Below are 24,150 nucleotides of genomic sequence, written 5' to 3' on the forward strand. Positions count from 1 at the left end.
TTGCGTCTAAAGATTTTAAAAAAAGTATTATGTTGTTACCTATGGTCCAGCGCGTATTTTAAAAATAGGCAGGAAAGTTGTAAGTTTGTAATTCGTCGTATTTAACAAAAGAGACGTGAATTATAACGTTGGTTAACATGTCGACTGCCTGGCCCCATTGGGTAGGCAAAGGTTCTTTAAGACAGCTTCTTCATAAATTAGTATTTTTTCGGTGACATGGGACCTTGTTCTTGGTTCTTGAGACGTAGTATTTTAACCTGCCTGTATACCTATTTGAATAATATATTTAATAATAATGGGCTCGTAATGAGTAAGTAATAAAAGTATTGATGGATATTTTTTATAAAACCTGAATAATTGATTAGGTCTACTTTTTAAATAATGCCGATAACATGATACCTACCATTTGAAGCATAGACATTGCCATGTGTAATTATTGCATTGCCGGTCATTTATATGTTCGAACGACAATTTTAAACGGTACAAGTTATCAAGAAATTATATTTAATTTTTTTATGAATATGTGGTACTACTTGAGGTACGTATTTGGGCCCAAGTTGTATGGAAGAAAAAATGGTTCCCTTACTATTTGTTTTTGAAACTAGTTGACAGAAAATTTGTCTCGTTTTGAGTTAATTAGATATATTTTAATTGCTTCTTAAAATATTCTAACGACTATCTAATAATTCATCATAATTCTCACGTGTAGAGAATAAAATTTTACTTTCAGCAAATCTTGAATTTCATGAATTTAGAGTTTAAAATTGTAACAGCAATGCGATATTTTGGCTTTCTACACAAAAACACCCAATTCGTAAAGATAATGGCTTAAAAATCTGACAAACTGAATGTTGTAATGTGATTATTACAACTAATAGAAACCATCTTATTCACAATAATTATATAGTAGTTTCAGAATAAAGCTGCCAGCTCGTGAGTATCTATGTATATGTTCATCCAATAGCAGATATTTATCAAACGTAGCTCGGAGCCATCCCAATTAAATTAGCCTTCAATCTCAGGTCAGTCCAATCACTTGGGAGCTACGTTGCCACAGACAGTCTTATAGACACATATACTAATTGTACACAGGTAAACACTTGAAATGTACATAACTGCTTTTGCTCGAGGTTTAGATACACAGAATAATAAATACAGTAGAAGTGGTTAGTTAGCGTTCACGCGTGCCAACTGTAGGCGTAGTTCCGCCTACTTGAGCTCATTCAGCCATTTTTTATTTATGCGTTATGGTTGTGTCAATTTTTTTGTGCAAATTCTCATAAATGCCTTATTATTATTTTATACATCGTCAAGTGACGGGACGAACAAGTCGTGCGCCTAATGGTGAGTTACACACCTGTCCATAACAGTTACAGTGCCACTCAGAGCTTTAATTGCAAAGATCTGAGGAGCACCACCACTGCGCCCGTCACCCTGAGACATAAGTCACTGAGACAACTCCCATGTGCCTGTAATTTCACCTGCACCGTTACACTTCAAAACCGAAACACAGTAATTCTGACATTGCGGCAGAAATAGGTAAGGTGGCAGGCAGTACTACTACCCTGGACGAACTTTTCCCAAGGAGCTTTATAGCTTCTAAAATAGTAATATTATAATAAAATTATGATGAAAAATTTATTTGGACTGGAAGTATGTTCGGAAACGCAAACGAATTCGTTCTGGCACTCGCCGGCCGCCGCCACGGCACGCTCGCTGCGGTCGCTCGGCTTTTGTCAAATCATTTATTTGCTACAAACATGGTGGTCCAGATAAGAAAGTAATGCCTATAGTAAGTACAAACATGTTTCGTCAGAAAATAAGACAGGCATGCAAAAAATTGGTTGTCACATTAAAGTATATAGTCCGTATTACAGTAATAATATGCATATTAGTAATAACAGTCACAAATACTTAAATTAATTTAAATTCTTTTAAATAATTATTGAAAGTTTTCCCTAATACTGTTATATACTTTATCACTAAAAAATTCGTAAAATTTCGTCTTAAAAAATTGAATTCTGACATACATGTCAATATAAATACAAACAGTTTTGATTATATATTTTTCCTTCTTAAGTACTTAAAAAAAGTCTCAGGGTGACAGGAGCAGTGGCAGTGCCCCTCAGGGACTTTGCGATAAAAGCGGGACAGCAAAAAAGCACTATACAGCTCCCTTCGCACCTTTTATTCTAATTTCCAAAACTTATCTAATTGACTAGGATACCACACTATCGTGTGTGTTTGCATAACACCGGCCGACGTACCGTGATCCATTGATTCACACGCGTCACCTGAGGATAAAGATAACCGCTGTTTCACAATCTCCGTTTCACAACCATGTGCGTAACTCAAGTGTACACGTACGCAATATAGTATTCAAAACCCGAAAGTGGCCTACTGCAGTAAAGCGGTAGTGCTAATTTTGACTTACCCTACCAATAAAATCTTTGTCCTGTACAGACGTACTGTAAGGACAATTTACAATCTGAACTCCAGAGTTTAGAGTTTATTAGTAATAAACATAACATTAAGACGGGGAATAATTATAACTTTTATATTTAAAAAAAAAACCGACCTCAAAAGTGTACTTATCGGCTTTTTTATTTGTTTGTTTTTTTTTTGTTAAGTTTTATTGGTTTGATTCATCCCCTAGTTTGCCATTCTAAGGCTGCCTTTCCACCAGAGATGTGCAAGATAGCGAGGCGACACTGTGATGTTTTCCAACAAAGCTGTGCGAGGTAGCTAGGCGGCGGTGCGAGGATGCGTCACGGACCCTTTTCAGCTATGCGCGGGCGGGGTACGGTGTGGTAGAGTGAGCGGTGGCGATGTGTCAGTGTCAATTAGTGTCATACTTTTAGTAGCTCTAGTTTGTATGTACAAGTACTTAGCTCCGCTAACCTTTTCCACTGGGGTTCCGGTTAGCGAGGCTAGGAAAATGAAATAATCCTATTGGTGGATTTTTTCCTCGCACACCGTATCGCTACGTCGCACATCTCTGGTCGAAAGGCAGCCTTTGAGGTGGAATACTTTCTTGAAATATAAAAGGCACCAATACAGAGATACCCTCTTTCCAACAAAAAAGAATGAATCATTCAAATCGGTTTTCAATTGCCGGAGTAATCGCGTGACACACACACAAAATACTATCGAATTGAGAACCTCCTACTTCTTTGGACCGGTTTAAAATGAACTGGCTGTTCTTGACAGTGATCTTGAATAATTCGTGTAAAGCGCGAACACACGGAGAGCGGGTGCGGGTCGGGTTTATATGGACGACAACACACCGAGCGCAGGTTTGGAATGCCGCACCAGCTTTGTGTGTGGTTCGACGGACCGACCTGGTGGAGGTTGCGAGGATCCGCCAGATGTAAGCTTACAGATTAGAAAACTTGTCTATGACCGAAATCTCAATTTCAGTGTCATTTCTGGGCCAAACAGTCAATACAGTGATACTAAGTGTCAGTGCCTACCAACAGCTTTTTGCAAGCTACAATTAATGTTGATACATAATAATATGAAAGCGATATTTCAAAGTAATTACTTTGAAAGAAATCACGATATAATAGAACCCAAATCCAACTGATTACCTAGTTCATATCCGTCTTCCTTAACCTTGACGTTGGTGGAATCTTCGAAGTATCGTATCGAGCTGTGACATAAATTGAATGAAAATCTCTGTCGCTCATGCGACATCTGTCGTAAGAAAGACAGTTTTTAATTGTAATTTTTAAGTTTATTGAATGTCACATTGTTTCCCCACAATGATATTCCATTATTTTTGTGAAATGACTCCATTAGTTTGTTATAATTATTCATACCAAGATAATATAAAGAAAATCTTTATTTTTTGGTTGGATACAGCAAAAAAGTCGTTAAAAACATTAATAAAAAAAGATCTGCAACAAGCACAAAGAAAAATTCGTAAGTTCCGCTAGTTCGTTCCGTGGCTTAGTTGGCATAGCGCCTGACACGGTTTTGCTGGAAGACATTGGTTCGAATTCAGCCGGTTCAAGTACTGTCAGTCGAAGAACTCTATCTACAATATTAGTCGATTGAGTTACAGGAATTGGAGACGATGTGGATTATATTTTTCTGTATCTAATGGTGAACGTTTTTCACGTAACTCGACTTATGCCATTCTTCCATGAGGGGTGTGAATATGAAGTTCCATCACAGTAATTCAAATAGTGCCCAGCCTTGTGTACAGCTTAATTGCAAGCACTGGAATAACAAAAATGCTTAACCTTAATTCGCTCTTTCAGGTTATTCTAGTGATATTTTAAAATAAGTATTGTCAAAGGTTGTGTGTAATATGTGTAATATGTCAAAAAGCAACCTGTTGAGTTTTTTACTACACTGCCTTGGGAATAAGTTGGATTGTTTTTTTTTCAATTTGATTATTTGGTATGTAATTTTGTTACCTGTAAAATAAAGATATTAAAACGACGACGAATCATGTGAATAGAATCTTTTCTATGTCCATGACCACTCTAACATAACAAGTATCTTATCTTTTCTCACTGGAAATCAGGACTTCTTTGTCCGAGTTGAAAAATGTACCAAAGATTAACTAAAAATAAAACATGATTTCAATGAAAGAGCCGTTCATGGACTTTGGCTGGTATAATTAAGTGTTTTAGTTTGTGCCTAGTTATCAATATATTTTTCTATATTTTTAGAAGTCGGGAATAAAAAAATTGTAAAACATTGTGTTTTGGAACTGACGCAATTATTCAGTTTGACCATAGATTAGATAACGTTTCCTTTTAAGCATGATTGAATTTTTACCTACCTGCAGTATTAGTTATTTTATAGTACACACATAAAACATTAAAGCTATAAAATACCTAATCAAATAATCAATTAAACAGTAATTACATAAAGCAAAAAATAAAACACAGTGTTACAAAAAATATTTAGATAATATTCAAATGAGAGATAAAGAAAGTTGCAAATGAACGCTTTGACAAGAGACTTCTTGCGATGTCAATGTCACATTGATATTGAGAACAGTGTGACCATTTGTGGCAGAATTCTGCCATTTGGGCAGATTTAATTTTTATTCATTTTCATTGCTGCAGAACATGATAAGTCATATTAAATATGGCAGAGTTTGGCAGATTTAAGAATATTCGGGAAGGCCTTTATTGTTTTTGGGAACAAACTGAAAACTTGTTGTTTTCTGCTACTACGAACAAACACCTGAAGCGGAACACAGGACAATGTTATACACATAACCTATATCAACTTCACTTGTTTATATAACCCCAGCTGCTACATGCTCTACTCAATTAGCTTTTTTGATGCTTTGATAATGAATCACAAGTATTGATAGGTCTCCTTAAAGCACGTCGTCAAAAACACTGAGTCACAAAATACACAAGATGTCGCCATCCTTCTTTGTTTTAAGGAGGAATTTTGACACAAATCTCATACAAATATAGAACATGACCTACAATTGCCGGCAAACTAAGCTTTTCTTATCACCAAAAACATTATTAATACGCCGAATGAAAATAAAGTGTATGTTTTTGACAGTCGTCTTCACAAAGTCACAAATTCATTTAAGGGGCGGTACGCTTCTATAATAAGATTCCTGTTGATATTCAAAATTTGCCGTTTATGCCGTAAGTTCCGGGAAAACTGAACGAAAATAAGGATTTGTGCTCTCGTCATCGGGTACAATTTACTGTAATCACGAACAAAACTATCAAAGGCGCCACCACTACGTAAACCAAAATCATTTCCTACGTAGTTACTAATAGGATAGCTCAACAAATATATTTGTTTTCATTTTTGTTTATTCAGGATAACAACAACCATCATAATACAAATGATCCTTAACTTATAAACATTGGTAAAATTAGGGTCAATTAATTATTACAATTATCCACTAATGCATAGTCAGATGAATAATAAATAGTGTGCACAATATTTGTCATTCATGTCGTTGTTTTAACGGGGAAGAATGAAATCAGATTGACGGAGAAAGTTGATTTATTTAATTCGTGCCACATGACCTATATAGTTATATACCTTTAGGACTAACAGGCATTCAATATAATAAGACACTGTTTTTAGTAAATAATTAATCTACACGAATTGCACTTGTCGGCGACGTGTGACGCAATCTGGTGTCAGGTAATCGGCCGCGGAATCGCCGATATAAATGACTCCCTTTGGCAAAATACCCAAGCAGCACACCCATATCTAAATATATACTATAAGATATCTAATAGAATTTAATTCGTTTGAGTTTTTTAATAGTTCAAATTACCTCAACATATCTCGAAGAAGGTTTCTAGATAATTTAAAGTAAAAGTGGACACAATTTTATTAGTAGAACCATTGACTTACAATTATATGGACGTCGGGTCCGCGCTAAAAAGTGTCCGAACTTATAGGGCGTTAAAATCGTATACAGAGCGTCATTCACGCTTTAGTCTTCGTTTGTTCGACTGACAGCGAAGCAAGCAAAATTAGACAGTACTGCGATGACATTACAATTTAAATTCAACGTTTTAGCTTTTTCATATTCCTTTACATGTCACTACGTTTAAATAGGTTGACCAGGGACATTTTGTTCGTGGTTTTTGTATTAGAGCCGTCGTCCATTTATTTGTAAGTCAATGAGTAGAACACAAGAGTGCTTTGCGAAACTATCTGTAGGTAGTGTTAAGAGTGATAATTATCTTTTTTCTCAAGTAACCCTTCCAGAATGCTACAAAACCATTTGTAGAATGTAGACAGTTCTTATTTAGTCTTGTAGACAGTTTTTAGATAATTTATAGTCTATGATAGTTTTCTTAGTAATGCTATTTTAAAACCAAAATACTAAAGCGTTACAAACTTTTAATACTAATTTTTTTAATACTAATAGATTTCAAGTTTAATAGCTTACAAAATATAAACTATCAGAATTGCAACATGGCGAAATTAGATATAATATTTCTGACTTTTACGCGCAATGTTTAATCGGTTAGAAAGCGCGAATTGACGTGCGACTTTAAATACATTGTGAAAAGTGATGTAAAACCTATCATAATAGTAATGCGCTCGCTAAATTTTAAATATTTATGTATAAAATATAAACTTAATAAAAATACAGTCATCTATTTTCGGTTTTAAATATTTATAGAAAGCTTAAATATACTAAATAAGTCACAAAACAAACCATTTCCAAGAAGTTCTAGGCTTCTTCAAGCTAATTTTAACTTAGATTTACTTTTAAAAAAGAATACTCGGCTACTTCATAGTCATTCTTTAAAAATGAAAATGGTGATAAGAATTTAAAGCTTTTTTCAAAACTCTGTTGGGTTTTTTGTCTATAGCTTTATCTATAGAAAAACTTTAGAATACGAAAAGATTATTTTTACTTGCGTTAGTGTAGTTGATCTTGTAGAAAAATATTCACTCCTATGAAGCGTTCATGATTGTCTACAAAACGCGAAGTTTTTAAGCGACTTTTTTCTTTTGACATTATTACAAAACCTTTATAATAGTGAGAGTATTATGTAATAAAAAACTTTTCAAAACACTAGGTGAAAAAAACAATTGAAAAAATCCAATTTATCGCAAAAAAACATGATTCTGTATAATTATATGGAATGTGTTATATATGACTAGAAAGGTGGATAAATTGCCTATCATAAAAGTATAAGGAATATTTTAATGACATACCTAACTTAAAATTATCATTTTAAAATTTTCATTACAAAATTGAGGTTATTTCTTCACGCCAACCACATTTCACACAATGATTTCACTGTATTCTATTCACAGACGGCACAATACACATACACAACATTGAAGTACAGTATTTTACGCGCTTATAGGTCGAAACTCATTGATTATTTCTAACATTAACATAGTGTCACCAAATGCACAACAAATAATAAATTTACTTAATTTTGTAACGCAAAGAAAAATGTTTTTGTTCTTTTTTTTCAAACACTGATTAGAGATTAATGTTGAACCTAATTAAAATAAATAAACGATTTAAGGTCATCTAATTTTATAATTAGTTTTACTTTTTACATTCTGTTTACATTCACAGCATACGTAATAGATTATTACATTTTGAGTTTCTTAATTCTTTATTATATTTTAAAGCGATGTATTTCTAATAAATAATGAAAACTCGAGATGTGGGGAATTTATGGGGAATATGAACTTTGCTCTCCCCAAATTTGGGGATTTTAACCGTGATTTTTGGGAATTTTGAACAATTGGCATTGGCAACGCTGATTGTATCGAATGACGTGACTTAATATCCAAGGTTCACCACCTCCACCAGATCTTTTAATATTCTTTACTTTATCCATTTTGCATGAACTCTTACAACGTCCAATAGAGTAAAAACCCTAATTGTATTGTGTAACGCGCTATAACGTGTTTGTCAATAAGTACAAACACTACAGAATGTCTATAAATTAAATATATCTAGAATAAACTTCAGAACGCTAGTTTTTAGGCTATTAATAGACTTTACTGGATGTGTACAAAACAATTTTACTAAAAATAATCAGTTGTTCTACGGATGAACTTAAAATAAGGACTATAAGAGTAAATCTTAAGAGGGATTACACTTAATTAAGTTGTTTGGTATTAAGGTTTAAAAATTTTGACTTGAGTGAATAAGTCTATACGAACCATTTCTTTTTTGTATAACCATTTATAGAGAACTATTATCTAAATCTATACCATATTAAGACTGTTCATAGGTATAACACTTTTAAGGCGTGTAAAGTATGCTCCTTGGGTATCCTCCTTCATGAAGGTCGACAGACGAGTATCGGTCGGCCCTCTCACCACAAACGAATTAAAATTCACGTTTTGACGGGACTACAACCCCTCGATCCTCAGGGTGTATTTGGCTTTTAATCTGATGTACTCCACTATCAGTAATGTGGGCGACCATCATCGAAATTAAAAAGACTGCATGGCCGACAAGAGTCGCCGCAACCGAGGACTACGAAAATCATACCTAGTGGCATATATATCCAACAGTTGAATCAGTAATATGCTGAGAAGAAGAGAAAGACTCCACTATCTCCTCTGACGTGCGGTAGCGACTGATACAACAGCGTTGTCGCTATGGCCGGACGCATCAGAGAGTTTGGTTCTTTTTATGCTGTACCACACAGGTTACGGCTGGTGGGCTTCCTCTTCCTTCTTTTCTCCACCTTTGTGAAGCCGTCCTCGTCGCACCGGTCCATCTGCCTCTGTGATTTTGCAACTTCTGATACAGGCACACGGGGATAGCTTTTTCCCTGAACAGATTGTCCGTTTATTATTATTATTCACCCGTTTCTACCGCAAACTGTAATGTGAGCATTGTTGCGTGGTTTGGAAGATTAAGTTTACTGGTGAAGGCACAGGCACAAGCGACTTGTCATCTTATGTCCCAGGATGACGGGCGCAGTGGTAGTGCCCCTATAAGTCTTTGCGATATAAAGCTCTGAGTGACACTTCGGCTGTAACGAAAGAAAGGTTCATAAATAACTTTTTAGAAAAATGGAAAGTCTCCAAAACGCGTTACGAGAGGCCCATGTTGATGAAATAAAGATAGTAGTATATTATGTTATTATGTTAAATTGAGTAAATAAATTGTACTACTCATTATTAAGGCAGATTCCCCTGAGAAAAACTAGTAAGAAAATGTAGGGGTTGCTTTTTGTAAATAAACATTTGTTGACATAGTATATTTCAAGAGCTAAACTGAACTAAACCAAATACGCAGAGACTTTATAATAAATAACCTTTTAAGTAAAATTGTAATTAAACGGCAAAATTTGAAATTTTTTGAGGTTTATTCTAAAAGACCATATTCGATGTACGACAATATACATTGCGTTTATACTGTCTTCTAACGAACTTGACTACGACAAGTTAATGATTAATTTATTAATGGTGTTTACTTTTTATTTCGACTGAACAAGATCTTAGTTGACCAATAAATTCATTCTCTGCTGGCACAATATTTGACGACTCCAGGGCGGGACATTGTATAATTAGCTCCCTTTATAGAACTGTCTTCAAGTATAAACTTACAAGGTTCACATTACAATTTCCTATTTACACAATTCAGCTCACGGTCTTGTTGGAATTATTAATTCCAATGAGACGTCTTGATTTTCGGTATAAACAATGGTCGATAAAAGAATGTTCTACATTCTCATATGTGTTACGATCGCAGCTGAATCGTCATCATCATACTCAAACCGTGATACATCTAAGCGTGGGTCTCTTTAATGCAGCGATTCCACCAGACATGTGGGAGGTAGCTAGGCAGTACGAGGATGTACACATCTCTGGTGGAAATGCTGATTAAGAAGGGTTTTGGCCATAGTCCACCACTGGCCCACTACGAGTTGTTTTCGTTGAGTTGTCAATCCACGTCTTCTCAAATTTGACCACGAGGTTTTTGTTCACCGTTAGCGAGAGTATAGCCGTTGATCATTGACAAAAGAACGTAACTTAGAAATCAACTTCATAAGTACCTTGTTGTTTGCACACCGTACTTTATTATTGTTTACAAACGTCTTTCCACGGCATCAAAATTAACGGCTCTATAAAATAATCACAAACTGTAACAAGCTTATCGAGAAGGCCATTTCTCATTTCTTTGTTTGCCTTTTGTAGAAATTTCTTATTAATTTGCAGCGTCTTTTTTTCAACGCTGAACGTATCACATCCTCGTTATAAGTTAAGATGAAAAATATATTTCTCCACAACTTACCTTTCCGTTATTAATGTGAATTGTATTATTTTATTTTGTTATTGTATTGCGTAAAGTAAATTCTTGCATGACAACCTCGCAAAAAAAGTGGCATGCTTGTCGGTTTTGTAACGGATACAAGGGTCGCTCTTTGTTGAATACATTTATCATTTACAACATTGAATTTAAACATCTTAGATCGAGACTACCTGCAAGAGCTAAACGGGTGAATACCATGGATTTTTTACATCCAAGTACGCAGAAACTGTATAATAACCTTTGGTATAAAGTTTTTGTTCTATCAGTCACTTTCAAAAATCCTTATCAAGGACTTACCACCCAACGCACGAATACCCTACCGACATCTCTTTCCCGGAAAGTACAACTTAGGGCTATGCAAGGCATTTTTTAGAAAAAGTCGTACCATCATCGCTTAACCCGTTCAGGGACAAGTCACATGCGCATGTAATTTCACCAGCACCCTTACCCTTCAAAACCGGAACACAGTAATGCTCACATTACTGCTTGGCAGCAGAAATACATAAGTACTTCCCTGGACGAACTCTTTCACGAGGAGCTCTGCTGCAATATTTTTTCTTTTAAAATGTTGTATTATCTAAGGTCATTTTAAAACAATATTTTAGCGTATCTTTGGAATAGCGCGAATGTTTTAAGTCTCTCATACTCGTAAAGGTCCCGCATTTCATAAAGATAATGCCAAACGACACACATCTTTACCAAGCCGTCAAAAACTATTGCAGGTTATCTCATGGCCCGACGAGGCGGCGTTTACCGTAACAAAGTCATAGTCAAACAATCTTTTATACCATGTAAAGTAAATTTACTCTTGAAAACGTCTTTTTAAGCTACTGCTCGTTCACTAAGCTGAACTCCCTGAGAAGAACGAGCAAGCAACTCTAGGCTTTGCTCTTTTCAAAAACACTTAAATGCACTTTGAATTAAATTTATGTAGAATCTAGACCCATGTCGTCTTTCCATAATCTTTAACTAACACGTAGTCTTCATTTTTGTAATACGACTTTTCAATTAAAATACTTTTAATGTAAATTTTAAACTTGGAAAATCTATAATTTTAATATATGCTCCGGAATCTTATTGTAAAATCGTATACAGTTCCCCATAAAACAATCTTTACTTACACGAAAACGTGGTACCATGAGTTTGGACTTGGTTCTAAGGTTAATAATATGAATATCTTCTTTCTTAATGAAATTATGTATATTTTTGCGGGCATAGAGAAATGAGAAAGGTCCAAGTAAAAAATAAGAAACAGTAAATATCATAGAATATTATGATAGTATAAGGTACCCCGTTTTGACACGTAGAAAAATGATTTAAGTGAACGATTTAATGAACCATGAACGAGTTAACTTCAGGTGAAATTGTGGTCAAATGTGTGTCTTTATATTTCATATCAAATATTAAGAAAAAAAATATCGCGCCGTGTATAAAACGCTACAAAGACATACCAAGTTACACATCAAATAAACAGTGCTTCGCGGTGCCGAGAAATACGCATATGCTCGTCGTCGTTATGGACTATTCGGTCTTCGCACAAATTCTGGTTTGCGCGCTCCTCTAAGGCGATTATTTCAAAATTATAATGAGCTATTGTCGGGCGTAGACATTTTTGATCTGTCTAAATACAAATTTAAGAAGGCTAATGGTTACTTAACATTGGGTATGGCACTGTAGTGGTTTGTAAAACTATTTTTTTAAATGCACTTTGTAATGTTATTAAGTTTGTTTGTTTCTTAAATTTATTTTCTTTGTCAGCATTGTATTTTTTTTAAAGTCAGTTTTTGTACAATTAGCTATACCGTTATTCTTACTTATTTGAAAAGAGCAATCCCTAGAGTTTCTTCCTCGTTCTTCTCAGGGAAGTCAGCGTAGTGAAAGATATATTTTACCTATGGAACAAATGATTCTTTGACTTTGACTTACTATGTATAACTCACCTTGTACAATTGTTGGTCATCCCTCAATAAAAATAATAAAAAAAGTTGACAACAGTCTTGGACCTCATACCGCACATGTAAGTAGCAGAACGTGGATTGATGTATTTTGCCGCTAACTCTTAAGGGAGGCTTATTTACTCTTGTTATTTGCACAAATAAAATCTTGCAGCCCCTAACGCAAATGCAACTAGAGCCGATCTATGTTGTTAAATTATTTTCATCAGCAGTATTCATTACACAAGCAGCAGTTTATATCCAATCGCATTGCCATTCGTAGCTGATAGAGAGTGATTGGTTAAAGTAATTTAATATTTCTGTCACATTTCCCGCCGGCAACGCGGCTTCGAAAAGAAAATTGAAAATAACCATATTTTTAAAATCTTACTTGCCAATATCGAACATCTAATGCCTTGAAAATATTTGCATAAATTGGACTATCTTTTGCCGAAAATATACGAGGCTATGCACGCGGCGTATCTTATAAGCGCCGACGACACGCGTACACGCGCAGTAAACGCGCGTCATCTGCGCGTATACGCTCCGTAGACGCACTGTAAACGCGCGTATGTATTGCGCATTTTGATAAAAGAAGTTTGAATTTTAGTTTTGTTTGTTAATTTCAGTTAATTTTTGAAATGACGCATTTACTTGAAATTCTACATAAGCTTCTTGCTTGTAACGCGATGTTAGTGCGCGTTTGAATCGATTCACTACAGCGCTTCTGCGGCGCGTATACGCGCAGATGACACGCGTTTACGGCGCGTATAAAATACGCCGTGTGCAAAGGCTCTAACTTTCAAACTGTATCATGTAACACGAATGTGACACACCACGACCATATACATTAGTTCTACGTCGTATTTACAAAATGTCATTGAATTTTGATTAGTTGCTAGCAAAATAGACTCACATTCCATTTGTAAGGAGCTCACTCGTAAAGCTGTCACGAAATAAAAGTATTTTTCGCATAAATAATACGTTTAGAGGTTAAATAAAAAACGTTTAATAAAAGGAGGGACGTCTGCCGGGGAGCGTAGGATGTGATCTTGAAATGATAGAAAATATATCTGTATCCAAAGACTACGCCTTCGTCGAAGCATGTTAACCTGTCCACAGAAGCGTGGACAGGTTAACAGTGTTGAAGCTCTCGCTAATGATTTTCTTTACCGCAATTATGTCACAGGATTCATGTAAATGAAATCCGCCTGTCCGCCATCAAAAACAACTACGTTAGCCTATTTCTATATTTATAAGAATAAGGATAACTGTCTTCCGTCATTTTTGTATAAAATTGTTTTCACTTGCAAATCGTATTTAACTTTAGACACTCGGCATTCTTTTGTCTTTGTTATCGTCGTAATTATTGTCAAATTTGTTTATTTCAAATAAACATTATTAATGTCAAGTACCTTTAAAGGTTAATAATAAAAGCTAAAAAAAATTAAAAATGAGTTCATTCAAAGGAAGAATATTACTACATATAAAAATACGGAAACAACAGAATAAAATACAGAAAGGTCCGAAATATCTTGTTGACTTGATACTACTCTGCCAACTTAATTTAGATTCTACTAGAAACCATAGTGTAGGTGCGTTGTTGTTATGTCGTAACGTTATATTTGTCGGTGGACGACTGTCCCGTCTAACCCGTTCCCATATCACGACTATCTATCGTGTCTAGCTGTTCCCACTAGATCGTGACGACAATTTATCGCTTCACGGCAGCCGCATTGTCATTTGCACGACAGTCTGTCGTCGTAACGTCAAAAAAGTAGTGAATGACAATTAATTGCCACAGCGCCACAGTCAATTACGGCTGTGGCATAAGCTGAATGAAGTCCTTTTACAGTACAGCATTTGTAGTCGTTATATTAGGGGTTAAAGTATGAAATTGCCGTTTTATTGCAATAGGTTCTTTGAATTTTCATAGAATCTTCAAGGTTTGAGGTTTTCGAATGAAACTTTTTTCAAATGGTTTCTGTGATTTTTTTTTTTTAAATTTAAAGTCGATATTCAAATGTTTCAAATTTAAAAAAAAAAAATCACTTTTTTTTTTTTTTTTTTTTTTTTTTTTTTTTTTTTTTTTTTGAATACGAGTTCCGACGCGGAACTAACGCGGCAGAAACAGCCCGCAATATCAATGCTGCGTTTGGAGAGGGGTCTACTAATGAACGCACCGTGCGATTTTGGTTTAAACGCTTTCGTGATGGAAATTTCGACTTACAGAACGAGTCACGAGGAAGACCGCCCACACAGGTGAATAACGATGAATTAAGAGAGATAGTGGAAGCCGATCCTAGTCAAACTACCCAGGAATTAGCGGCATGGTTTAACGTTACCTTACCCACAATATTGACTCACTTGCGTCAAATCAATAAAATAAAAAAATACGAAAAATGGGTGCCTCATGATTTGACTGATCTGCAGAAAGAAACGCGTGTTGAAACTTGTTGAACCGGTACAGAAATGAAGGAATATTGGATGGAATTGTAACATGTGATGAAAAGTGGATTCTTTATGATAACCGGAAAAGAAAAATGCAATGGCTGACCCCAGGTCAAATGCCACAACAGTGTCCTAAAGCAAAACTTACCAATAAATAGGTAATGGTAACTGTTTGGTGGTCTCAGCATGGTGTTATTCACTATAGTTTTCTCCGATCTGGTCAAGCAATAACGGCAGATGTCTATTGTGCCGAACTCCGAACCATGTTGACAAAACTAGCAGTAAAACAGCCCCGACTCATGAATCGATCTTCACCATTATTGCTCCACGACAACGCGAGACCTCACACAGCACGAGAAACCATTTTGACCCTTCAGGAACTGCAGTTAGAAACCATTCGTCATCCTCCGTATTCACCAGACCTTGCTCCAACGGACTACCATTTTTTTCGTGATTTGGACAATTATCTACGTGACAAGAAGTTTTCTTCCCAGGAGGCAGTACAAAATGCTTTCACACAGTTTGTGCAGTCTAGATCGTCGGAGTTCTATCGCAAAGGCATTAATAACCTTCCCATTAGATGGCAGCAATGTATAGATAATAATGGCAACTATTTTGATTAAATAAATTTGTTAAAAATTTAAAAAATTAACAATTTAGATTTTCAGTACAAATCGGCAATTTCATACTTTAACCCCTATTATTTAGTATTTTTCTTTTTTGATCTTTGTTTGTTATTGTCTTAACCACGGTACGAACTAACGTAATTTTTTGTATGTGCTTGTTTTTTGCCGTAGCGCCATCTGTGAGAAAAATATTTCTCCAATTCCGATCCAGCCCGATGGAAGGAATTATAATGTTCGATCTTTGTATTAGTAACAATTACATAATTAATTTTGTCGGTACATTTTATGCTTATTGACTCATGCGTTAAAATGAGGTTGGTATTACAGGTCATTATGGTGCTATTTTATTTATTTATTATGCTACCAACGGGATCTCGGTTAATCTGGTCATATCGCTCGCCGGCTACTCGACAACCTTAACACGTTAGTTGTGATGGCCAGGGTGAATTTATTTATCGATATTTATCGAGCCAACAAATTATGTAACGAAAATTAATCAAGTTGATAAATTTTGGTGCATGTCTAATGAATTATAATGATATGAAATAATTTATATATAATTATGAATAAATTCTTATTGCTTTTTAAAATGAATCGTCGGATCCTTCTCCATATGAACGGGAATCATCTGTAAATCCTCATTAACATTAATATTTAATGCTTTAGTACCAAACTTGTCAAACGCTACAACACGATCCCAATCAGACAATATCTGTTTGTTGAACCCGCTTACAATGTCGATGAAAAAAAGCATTAGGACATCACTAATTGATTAGATTTCGGGCTATCAAAAGTTAAATAAATTATTGGACGGAGTATAACTATATGCAGTCGAAACTTTATCCGTTATCCTATTAATGCAGTAGAGGTTTCGGCTGCATGAAGTTGATTACGACTTCACGCATTAACTGCAAACTTGCAGTCAATCTGTTGGCAGCCTATGAAGTACGCGATTAAGAAGAAAAAAACCAGTTCCATATAGGATAATAATTCTCGCTTATAAAAATAAATTAGCTTTATTTTACTGACGCAGGTTCACAAAGAATATAAGTTGTTGCAAAGAAAAGCCAAAAGGGTGTGTCGCTTACATTGGAGTTTTTTAGCTGAGTAAACTATTTTTTCGGTTTGCCATCAGAGATGACGGTGACATTGCTAGCAATTATTGCCACAGCTGTTGCGCAATAGAACTGTATGCTTGTTTAAAAGTATAAAATAAGCTTAACTAATTGCCATAATGGCATCGGTTCCATTTCATGTACACGAGATAATCAAACGTGAATACTAGTATAGTTCTCGAGAGTAACACTTGTGACACTGTGCATGTAGAAATTTAAACGCTGTCTGTTTGTACAACTCGCTTGTTAGTAGAATCTAATCTACAATTGTTTCTTGTCTTCGGAACGCAATAACTAGTTTCAATAACTAGTTTATAAAGTTAGCTACGGGATAACAAACAAGGCAGATTAACTAAAGATCTGTTTACATGACCCCTGAAGTGATGTGATGTACGGTAATTGATTTAATAGTGAGACGTTGTCAGCGGGGCGCAACCCAGGGCGATGGGTTATTACAGTTTATAAAACAAATATAAAAACGGTAATAGTGACAATAGATACCTGGGAAGTATCTGTTTATTTATTCTCTCGAAGAAAAACGTTTTTGGTCTGTAATTTTTCGTAAAATACATCTGTGTTTTACAAAAAATGGTAGAGCCGGAGCCGCTCACACTATCTTACTATAACTGGTCCGTCCCAAAAGTATCGAACATTTTTCAGGAAAAATACTTTTATTGAACTTATCGGTACCATACATTAGTACTCTTCAAAATAACACCCTTCAGCATCGATGCACTTTTGTAGGCGAGTTTTCCATGCCCGGAAGGCCCCCTGGAAGACGTTAACGGGTAGGTCCTTCAGCGCCCTCGTCGTAGCTTCTTGGATGTCCTTAATTGTGCCCCAATGCTTGCCTTTGAGCTTCGACTTGATGCTGGGAAACAAGAAGAAGTCTGCCGGGGCGACGTCAGGACTGTAGGGAGGCTGCGGGACCAGCGGGCTTCGTCGGTCACCTCTTCCCTTCCGTCACGGAACATCTTGTGCCACTTCCTGACCGAGGATTCGGACAAGGCTTTGTCCTTGAAGGCCTGTTTAATCATCTCGTTGGTTTCCACAGTATTTTTGCCGAGTAGAACACAAAATTTCACTGCGTACCTCTGTTCTAACGGATCCGTCATCGCGCTACTTTTAAAAACTTCGACGAGGTGTCGTTTAGAGCTCTACGCGAACGCACGTCCTGCCGCTCCAGGTGCTCGGAGCCAACTGGGACCGGTCGCGCTGTATCGGCTAGATCCCCCCACCACTTTCTGTTGCCAAGCGGAGCGCTTCCCGCCGTTCGGCAACACTCCCAAAAAAAATGTTCGATACTTTTGGGACGGACCCTGTATGTGGGCAAGCGTATGATTTGGAAACGGGCATGTTTTTCGGTAGACTTAGCTACTAGTAGAAACTTTTTAAACTTCTTTCTTGGCAGCTGTATTCGATAGCACTCTTCATAAATTAAAACGCATAATTTTTAAATTTATTAAATGTCACAATGTTTGACCGCAATGATATTCAATTATTTTTATGAAATTACTCCACTTGTTTGTTATAATTATTAATACAAAGATCGAACACTCAGAAAAAGTCCTTCCATCCAGGTGCATCCACTGCGGCGACATCTCTAGCAGCTGCTGGTAGCTGTAAAGGTACCTGGCTGAGTGAAGAAATAAATTTCTGTGGTGAACTACAATACCAAGTTGCGTTAAAATGTGTCAGTAAACAATAGAATGTACCGACAAAATTAATTATGTAATTTTTTTTTCTATTTATTTAGACACATCAACAGGTAGTATATTGCATTTACGGTCATGGTCTGTTGTAATGACCCATTACAGATATGCACAGCATTGACATGAGCAATAATGCTATTTACTTAACACTAACGTAGGTTATTAACATAGAAAGATATTTTTTTTTTAAATTAGCCAGTTTACGGACTGTACTAATACCTCTAAGACTCAGTATTAGCAAGACCCTCCATGAAGTGGCCCAACAACTTACGTTTGAGCCGCAGTTGCGAGTCATGGAAAATGTCAATATTGACTGAAGCGGTGAGGAACTTGTATTCCAATAGTATTTTGTTACTTGGCGAGTGCCGACCTAGGTTAGTTTTACACGGGGGAATATAAAAAATCGTTTGTACCTTTTGTTTAGAATAAGAATAGGAGAGATTCCACCTGCTCGTTACATTTTATGCGTCCTCTAATAATGTTGCAAAGGAACATGATCCATGGTGATCATGATGTAATTATTGTTAATACAAAAATCGAAGTAAGAAAAAATGTGGAAGTGAACATACATAGATTTCCCACAGATGGCACTACGGCAAAAAGTCGTTAAAAACTAGAAACAAAGATCTGCAACAAGCAAGCAAGCACATAGAAAAACTCGTATGGTCCGCTAGTTCGTTCCGTAGCTTAGTTGCCAAAGCACGGTTTCCCAGAAAACATTAGTTCCAATGCAGCCCGATCGAAGGAATTTTTTCTTAGTGTTCGATCATTGTATTAATAATTAAAACAGATAGTTTAAAATTTACTGAGTGATTGATATACTGGCCGTCGCTTCAAACGCCTCAATTATTTAATTCCGCATTAGGTCTCACCTAAGGAGAGGGTTCAGGCCAATCCGGGCTGGGGACCTATCACGCTTTCAAGAGTTCTGAACCGTCTTCAACATCACGATAAACATTGTCATATGTGCGTACTTGACAAATTGAAGTCATGGTTCATTCCATCAATTTCATTCCACGTAATCAATCCTTTTTCCAAGTTTATTCCCTATTGTTTAATATGTATTAACAAACGACGCCTTCTCGACGTCATGGCCTACATATAATTTGATTTTTAAATTATACTGAAGCCCAGTTCCTATTGTCCAGTTTTATTAACAGAAAATACACCTTCATTTTCATCAGCTTCGACGTGCGAGACCGTGATTGAGTTCATTCATTATTTTAACTTGGTTACCGATGCTATATTTTTTTTGACGTCATTTTCATATCCTTACGCTATTTTTAGTTGAATAACATGACAGATGCCCAGTTCCATAAAGCCTTGCTATCCCTTTATGAAATCAACAATTTATTTCGAAAATTGTTCATACCATGTTTATAGCCTATATTAGTTAAGAGGTAATCATAAAAATTATTATATACCAAGCCCCTAGGACCCAAGTGAACAGAGCTCTAATGCTTCCATATGTCGATAACAGGGTACTCCCAAATCAAACGCACGAGACTATTACAACTGTCATGCACTCAACGCATCACGGAGACAGTTCTCTTGTGCATTGTCGCGCTGCAACCGTCAGTATACGCCTCTGTCAACAAGCTTGATGCGCTGTTAAAGCTATTTTTTAATGGTCTAGGAAATCATTTTTTGCATCGTTTCTGGAGGTTCACACTAGCTAGTGTCTTGCTAACACAACACGTTTTCGTGAGTGTTTTAAAATAATTTTTAACTGCATCTGTGGCGGAATGGTTACCACGCTAGACTGCCACGCAGAGGTCCCGGATTCCCTTCATAATAAAAAAAGAACATTTTCTCAAGACAAGGTATCTTATCTGAAAATAAAGACTAACAATGTTAAATATTGGAACACTTGTGAGAGACCGGAATCCATTCTAAGTAACTAGACCTTTGCAACAGCTCACCAGGTGTGTATCCATGGCATCTAGGTACAGGGTTTCCCTAGCGCGGGGCTATATTATTATTATTAATTACATACTTTTAATGTTCGGCAAATTGAATTGGTTTTGACAGCAAAATTACATGACGTCATGATTTTAAGAGCGTCCGAATTGTCACCGGGATCATTTTATCTCTAGGTGCACAAGCGACATTCGTAATTTCTCGGATTGGAATCGGACTTAGTGCACAAGCGACATTCGAAATGGGTCCAACTTTTCTACATTTGTGTAGTCTCGGATTCGGAAGGAATGCGAATTGGATGCGGTGAGCAAACGTGTACTAAGAGAGATTTAAAAACTTTTCGGCCCAACATCAATATTTATACCGAGAATAACAATTTTTGGACAATAGAGAAGTTGAGGCAATTTTATTTCGAAATCAAAAAATGTTGCGATAACGGCTTCTCAGAATTACGTACTACAACAAAATAAGTTTATAAATAAGTCTTGAGTACAGTACTAGACGTGCGTCATGTTTATACACGATTTGATAACCTTACAGTAACAAAAGTTCTTTTTCGTTTTGAAATTGTTCTGTAACTAAATTATAGAAAATTGTGTTGAAATGTCGACCTCGGCGTCACATCTCAATTAGATTGACGATGGCCTTAAGTTGGAGATGAAACGGATAGTGATTTGGCCAGATACCGGATGCCGGATATCAGATGTCTGAGCCACTGCTGTAAACATGTCGCGACCGGTTTACAGCGCACATCGCCATGATTGTTTGATTAGTGAATGACACTTTTACATTGACAATTCGATTTGTTGTGGGCTCTTGATTTTTATAAAAACTTTTAATTTATTCGGTAATACAAACTAATACATAACAGAAAAATGTTTACAACAAAAAAATCGCCAATTGGGCAATATTTTAATATCAGTGGTGTTTGTTTGTTGTGCGAATGTAAATTTCTCGCAGTGGAGAAGTAAAAAGCAATTACATCTTTCTTTGGTTATATTAAAATTTCTAGTTGTTAAGTCGGTTAAAAAGAGGACCGCATGTCAAAGCAATAAATATGTAGAGGGTCGCAGGCTTCACAATTTAAATGTTAATAACTCACTACAAAAACAATTTGTCACAAGCAATTAAAATAGTATTTTCTTAAATCTAGACGTAGGTAGTATTTTTTATATCGTCAGAAAATGTAAATAATATAATTATAGTATAATAATAAATAATTATAATATAATAATAAATTATTATAATATAATAATAAATTATTATAAATATCATTATATAATTTTACGCAGATGTTATTATAGCAATTTCTTTGAAAACATGTAGTAGTGTGCAGTAAGGCTTCGGCTTCATATTTATAAATACTGCTCCGATTAAAAAAACAAAACTACTTTTAAATCTCATTTTACCGTAGTGTTATTTTACTTTTTTGTTTGTTGTAATTACTTATGTAAACGGTTGTTCCAGGCCCACCTCGACACTAACACCCTCGACATGACCAAGAAGGAACACCGACATTTAGTGCTCCAGATAGCTCTGAAATGCGCTGACATATCAAACCCCTGCAGACCCTGGGAAATCAGCAGGAAGTGGAGCCTTAAGGTTTGCGAGGAGTTCTTCCGACAAGGAGACTACGAGAGGAAACTTAATCTGCCAGTTACAGCTCTTTGCGATCGGCACACAACGTCCATACCGAAGATCCAGACAGGTGCTGTCCAAGAATTCAATATTTGTTGCTTTGATATCCACAATGAACACAAACAACGTTATAATTATCTAATACTTCGACCCGACAGGACTCGAACCTGCGACCATGAGATTCCGTCACAATGCTTTATCAACTAAGCTATAGGTCGAGTTTGCTAAGTCGATGAATTTCTTCTACGTGTCTGTTTTTTGCATTGAGTTTTCGGCATTCCACAAATCCACGCCGTAAGCGACATCTGTGGGAGATTCTATGAACCGTCTCACTCAGCCGGTAACGTTGCAGTTACCACAAACTGACGTTGATGTCAGTTTTTTATGAACATGTATTATTGATGTCTCTACTTCAATATACCGTTCTGAGCAATTTAAATGTTGTTGCCATTGACATGGTTGTTGCCTAGTAAATAGAATTCAGTTTCACCATTAATGTACGTGAAAGCTTGGAATCCTTAGGGTTAGCGCGTGGTGGCCTCACGAAACCTTTCTTGTCGTGTAACTGGACACTTAGAATTGTAACTTCTTGAACGACTTCCGAGTCGCTATTAACTCAAAGAACAACAGATAAAAAATAAGCATGGAATCAGAATTAATAATCATATGGTTCTAAAAGGTTCAATTCATATAAGTTTATTGTATTTTCGTCAATGTTTTAAGCTCATATTTAATACGCCACAGGTAAACCATTATTAAGGTTTATTATCAGTAATCAAAATTTAGGGAGTTAATTTACCTAAAGTACAAACTTTTTTTAGTATGAGCATACCCGTTTCGTCATCAATGCGTATAATTTTTTTTTCTTGTTTGTTTTCTAAACATTCCAAAATGTAGAAGGAAATGTCCATATTATTCTTACTTTCGCTAAATGAACTTCTTGAATTCCGATAACTGGTTATTACCAACTCGTTCACTGTATGTAAGGCTCTTCTCAAAGAAAGCCTTCGTAACTATAGTCCATTTCATATAGGATGAGTCCAGTGACATTTCCAATTATTACGTTACACGCATACTATTTCTAACCACCCTCTCAATCAGGTTACAAATAGAAATAGTAAATTTGTCAAAACGTACCAAGAACAAGCAATATATGTTGCAGTTGTAATTTTAAATAAAAATTACAGTATGCTAAGTAGAAAGAAAATGTAGTGATAAAGATAAAAATAAATAACCCTAATTACTTGACACGTAAAACGAAATATAATATCAATGATTAACAACATAAAATCGATAAATTGAATCGGCTTTGGTGTTTCCGTTTGTTTTGAGCCTCGCGTGTTGTTTTTGGAGTAATTATTCAAATTTCGTTTCATTGCTGGTTGATTTCATGCTTTGTTGTTGACTTTTCGTTTGGTTGTTTCATTCATCGATGTTTTATTTGCTGTTAAGTTTTTTTGGTAACTTAATAACATAATAATTGAATCGTTTTTATTTTGTTGGTTTTTTGTCATTGACTTACAATTTGAATTGACTTACAACAGACGTCGGGTCCGCGCTAAAAAGTGTCCGAACTTATAGGGCGCTAAAATCGTATCGTCATTCACGCTTTAGTCTTCGTTTGTTTGACTGAAAACGAAGCAAGCAAAATTAAACAGTACTGCGATGACATTACAATTTAAATTCAATGTTTTAGCTTTTTCATATTCCTTTACATGTCACTACGTTTAAATACCCGATAGACCCGTCGTCCATTTATTTGTAAGTCAATGTTTTTTGTCCTTAATTATTTTTCGTAAATCGATTCTCTCTTCGTTACAAATTATTTCGATAAGATATTTGAATCGATTTTTTTTTTCATTTGATCATACACACATCAAAAAAAGTTTGCGATCAATAGCATAAGCTCCTATAATTCTTTAAATTTAACTTTATCAAGAAAAAATCTATGTTGTATGCTTTCTTTAAATAGGAATACCCTGTTTGAAATTA

The 24,150-nt window shown here is 35.7% G+C and overlaps 1 protein-coding gene across 2 annotated transcripts in view; it reads left to right on the forward strand.

Annotated features, from left to right (window-relative positions):
• Positions 1 to 24,150, forward strand: part of LOC113239212 (calcium/calmodulin-dependent 3',5'-cyclic nucleotide phosphodiesterase 1C-like) — a 195,665-nt gene that overhangs the window by 167,145 nt on the left and 4,370 nt on the right. For both annotated transcript variants that reach the window (XM_026476107.1, XM_026476106.1), the window contains exon 8: positions 21,988 to 22,228. In XM_026476107.1, coding sequence (XP_026331892.1) covers positions 21,988 to 22,228 — 241 coding nt within the window. The remainder of the gene's footprint in view (positions 1 to 21,987; positions 22,229 to 24,150) is intronic.

Source organism: Hyposmocoma kahamanoa, unplaced genomic scaffold (assembly GCF_003589595.1).
Source record: "Hyposmocoma kahamanoa isolate Upper Pololo Valley unplaced genomic scaffold, ASM358959v1 99702, whole genome shotgun sequence".
Lineage (NCBI taxonomy): Eukaryota > Metazoa > Arthropoda > Insecta > Lepidoptera > Cosmopterigidae > Hyposmocoma > Hyposmocoma kahamanoa.